Source organism: Poecilia latipinna, unplaced genomic scaffold (assembly GCF_001443285.1).
Source record: "Poecilia latipinna isolate Pla-1442-1.1 unplaced genomic scaffold, P_latipinna-1.0 Scaffold609, whole genome shotgun sequence".
NCBI lineage: Eukaryota > Metazoa > Chordata > Actinopteri > Cyprinodontiformes > Poeciliidae > Poecilia > Poecilia latipinna.
The window spans coordinates 86,355-89,478 of record NW_015113225.1 but is presented as its reverse complement, the minus strand read 5'-3'; the positions used below and the strand labels follow the sequence as shown (position 1 = coordinate 89,478).

Below are 3,124 nucleotides of genomic sequence, written 5' to 3'. Positions count from 1 at the left end.
CGTATCGCAGAAACGAGAGGACCATATTTATAAGGGAATTTTGTGCGTTGCTTGTGCAGATATCAATTTGTCGGTTTGTGGCGGTAGTATGGCAGTTTGGTAGGTAACAAAAAAAATCTTTCAGGATACCATCACACTCAAACCAGGTGTCCAAGGTGCATCCAAACAGTCATGGATGCTCTGGAAATTGTGGTTCAATTTTAACCAGGTCTAAAATAAGCTTATTGTAAAGACATTTCAAAAAAAAAATAATTATCTATCAGTCCCTTAGCTCGTTGTTGGTTTAACATTTTTTGTTGCAATTTATCTTTAGCTTTGACACACTGCAATGAAAACCTTTCTAAAGGTTGGAGAATTTCATTTTTGGCACAGCATTTTCTCAAATGTTAAGATGAAAATTGTGTTTCTTGTTGTCACATTCTCTCTAATCCAGGAGTTCAAGTTCATGGGCCAGTGTCGCTCTCCCTCCATTTCCCCAAGCAGACAGGCTGCCTCCTCTGCTGGCCCGGCCCTGGAGGAGCTGTCACTTTTCCAGCAGTATCACCAGGACGGGAACCCCTTTGAGATGCACACTGAGCACAAGGAAGAGGAGACGGAGGACGTTCTCGCGTCTAACGGGGTACGGCTTCAGAGTTAAGAGTCGTCACAAGGTTGCAAGTTCTGATCTGTTTTTAAGCTCCCCTTGCCCGATTCTGAATTCTGTACAATTCAGAGATGACTTAAACAGAACCTGTCTGACAGCATGAAGTGTGCTATAAGATCTCAAATAAAATATATATATTTAAAGAAGTTGTAGAAAAGCAGATGAAGACACTGATATCTGTTAGCCTGGAAAGAGCTACAAAGCATAGATAAGGTGTTGGGACTCTAGTGAAAGTGGTTTAAAGAAAAAAAAAAAGAAGATTGGAGTTTTCTAGACTTAAATCTGATTGAGATACTTTGCTATGACCTCCAACAGACGATCGTTAAAACAACCTCAGTAGAGCTGAATTCCTCCACAGACACATCGCCAGTTATCAGAAGTACTTAATGGGAGTTGTTGCCGTCAAGGTTAAGAAAACAAGTTGTTAGATTTATTGGCAGTCCGTTTTCCACGTCTCCTACTGAAAACACAAGAGTACAAAGTTCAATGTGTCTTTTAGGTTTATTTGGTGAAGGCAACCATTTTTGTCTTTCTGTTACACAAGTGTTATGTTTTATGGGTTTATTTTCCTTAGTTGGTGCCTTAGTCAATACAGCCGTCTCCATTTGTTTTGTAACATATTTAAATCATTCAGAGTGATTTTCTCTGAAAATCCTCTTTACGAAAACAAATCATCATCCCGTTTTAGGAAGCGTTTCTTTGAATTTTGATCTGAGGCATTATTGAATATTTCAAGTGAGGTTTTGTTTGTTTTTCTGACATTTTCTCCATGTGCTTGAACCTGATCTTAATCGTCTCTGATCTTTATACCCTTTCTAAATTTTCTCCAGTACGAATCAGACGAGCTGGAGAAGAGCGTCTATCAGGACTACGACAGTGACAGCGACGTCCCGGATGAGCTCAAGCAAGACTACGTCGACGAGCAGACGGGCGACGCCCCTCTGAAGAGGTAAGATCCCTGTGGCCTTATTACAGCGCCACACGTCAAACTGTCACGCAGGCCAGGCCGTTTCAAGTGTGTGTAGAGATTCACAAATCACAGAAGCACACACTGATCTCTCCTTAAATGTTTCTCTGAAGATGTTCCTAAAAGTGTGAAATTATTCCTGTTTTTTTTGTTTTGTTTTGTTTTTTTTTACCTTCGGCAGTCAGTTTAGTTCACCTCTGCGTAACCCTGCCCTAAAGCCAAAAACCTTTCAAAAGCAAATTTTCCTTTTTCTTCCTACTGCCTTCTAAGTGACTGCCCTATTCTATTAAAGGATGAATCAGCATTTAATACTGGTGAATGTTTACATTTTTTCCTGTATATATTTATAGGCCTATTTAACTTTAAAGGTGCAATTAATCAATTGCAGCTCTGGAGGTTTTTTTCATTTTTCTTCTAGATTTTATTTCTGTTTTCAGGATGTGATGAATATAAATGGGTCTGTCAGCATTGGCCTTCTCGCCACCAGTTCGTACATACATGCTCCACTAGAACAAGAACAAAGTTCTTTCCGGCCAGGACTTTTCATTCTTCTCAAGAACTTGGCTGCAGAACTCTTGGAAATTCTTTACAGATTCGTCCGACTGCAGCGTTTGTATATAATGGTTGTCAGATACCGCGCAGAAGAAAAAGTTGACACAGCTGCAAGAACCTCCGAACCAAGTTGACGAGAACAGAATGTTATCATACCTTTGGTTTCAGAGGCAGAAAAATCGACACCCCTCGCGCATTCGGATCACACGTACAGAGCTCTCTGCTGGGGGAAAAACAGCAACTTATAGGATTTATTTTATTAATTTAAAGTAATCAAAAATTCCAATGTAGTAAAAAAAAAACAAAAAAAAAAAACATTTTAGTATTTCCTAAATTAAGTTGCCTAAATTTGCCCCGATCCACTGACATTGCAGTGGTTTTAGAGATCAAAACCATTGAAATTCCATCTTCATTTACACAAAATGCTTACTAAAATGTTCATTGTTATTAATGAAAGCAATACTTGCTGATGGTTGATCATCGAATGTATTGCGTGACCACACGCAGGTATATGACATTTCTGGCAACGACAACGGCCAAGATAATGACTTCTGGCTAATTTGGCTCATTGAGCTTGGTGTCAGGGATGTGGAGCTCCAGGATCATCAGTTCAAAGCTTTTCCCAGCAGCAGGCTCCAGCTGTATCTCTTGCCATGTGTAATGGGTGCTGATAGATCAATTATAGGATTTTGACCTGCACCAGCCAATCGTTTCCAAAGATTAGTGATATTAACGTGAATTACTTTCTCATGGCTTCCTCCTTGCTTTCTCTCGCTCTCCCTCTTCTGCGTGGCTCAGTGTGTCCCGGGAGACCATAAGAAGCAAGAAAAAGTCGGATTACAACCTGAGCAAGGCCAGCGCGCCGATTCTCACCAACACCACCCTCAACGTCATCCGGCTTGTTGGTAGGTGCTGCACGTACACACCAAAGCCCCCTTTTTTTTTTTTTTTTTTTTTTTTTT

General features: G+C 40.3%; 1 protein-coding gene across 2 annotated transcripts in view; it reads left to right on the top strand.

Moving 5' to 3' along the window:
* The window catches only part of vps50 (VPS50 subunit of EARP/GARPII complex), a 121,052-nt gene that overhangs the window by 76,053 nt on the left and 41,875 nt on the right, over positions 1–3,124 (top strand). For both annotated transcript variants that reach the window (XM_015042936.1, XM_015042937.1), the window contains exons 18-20: positions 434–619; positions 1,474–1,592; positions 2,961–3,067. In XM_015042936.1, the coding sequence (XP_014898422.1) occupies positions 434–619; positions 1,474–1,592; positions 2,961–3,067 (412 nt within the window). The remainder of the gene's footprint in view (positions 1–433; positions 620–1,473; positions 1,593–2,960; positions 3,068–3,124) is intronic.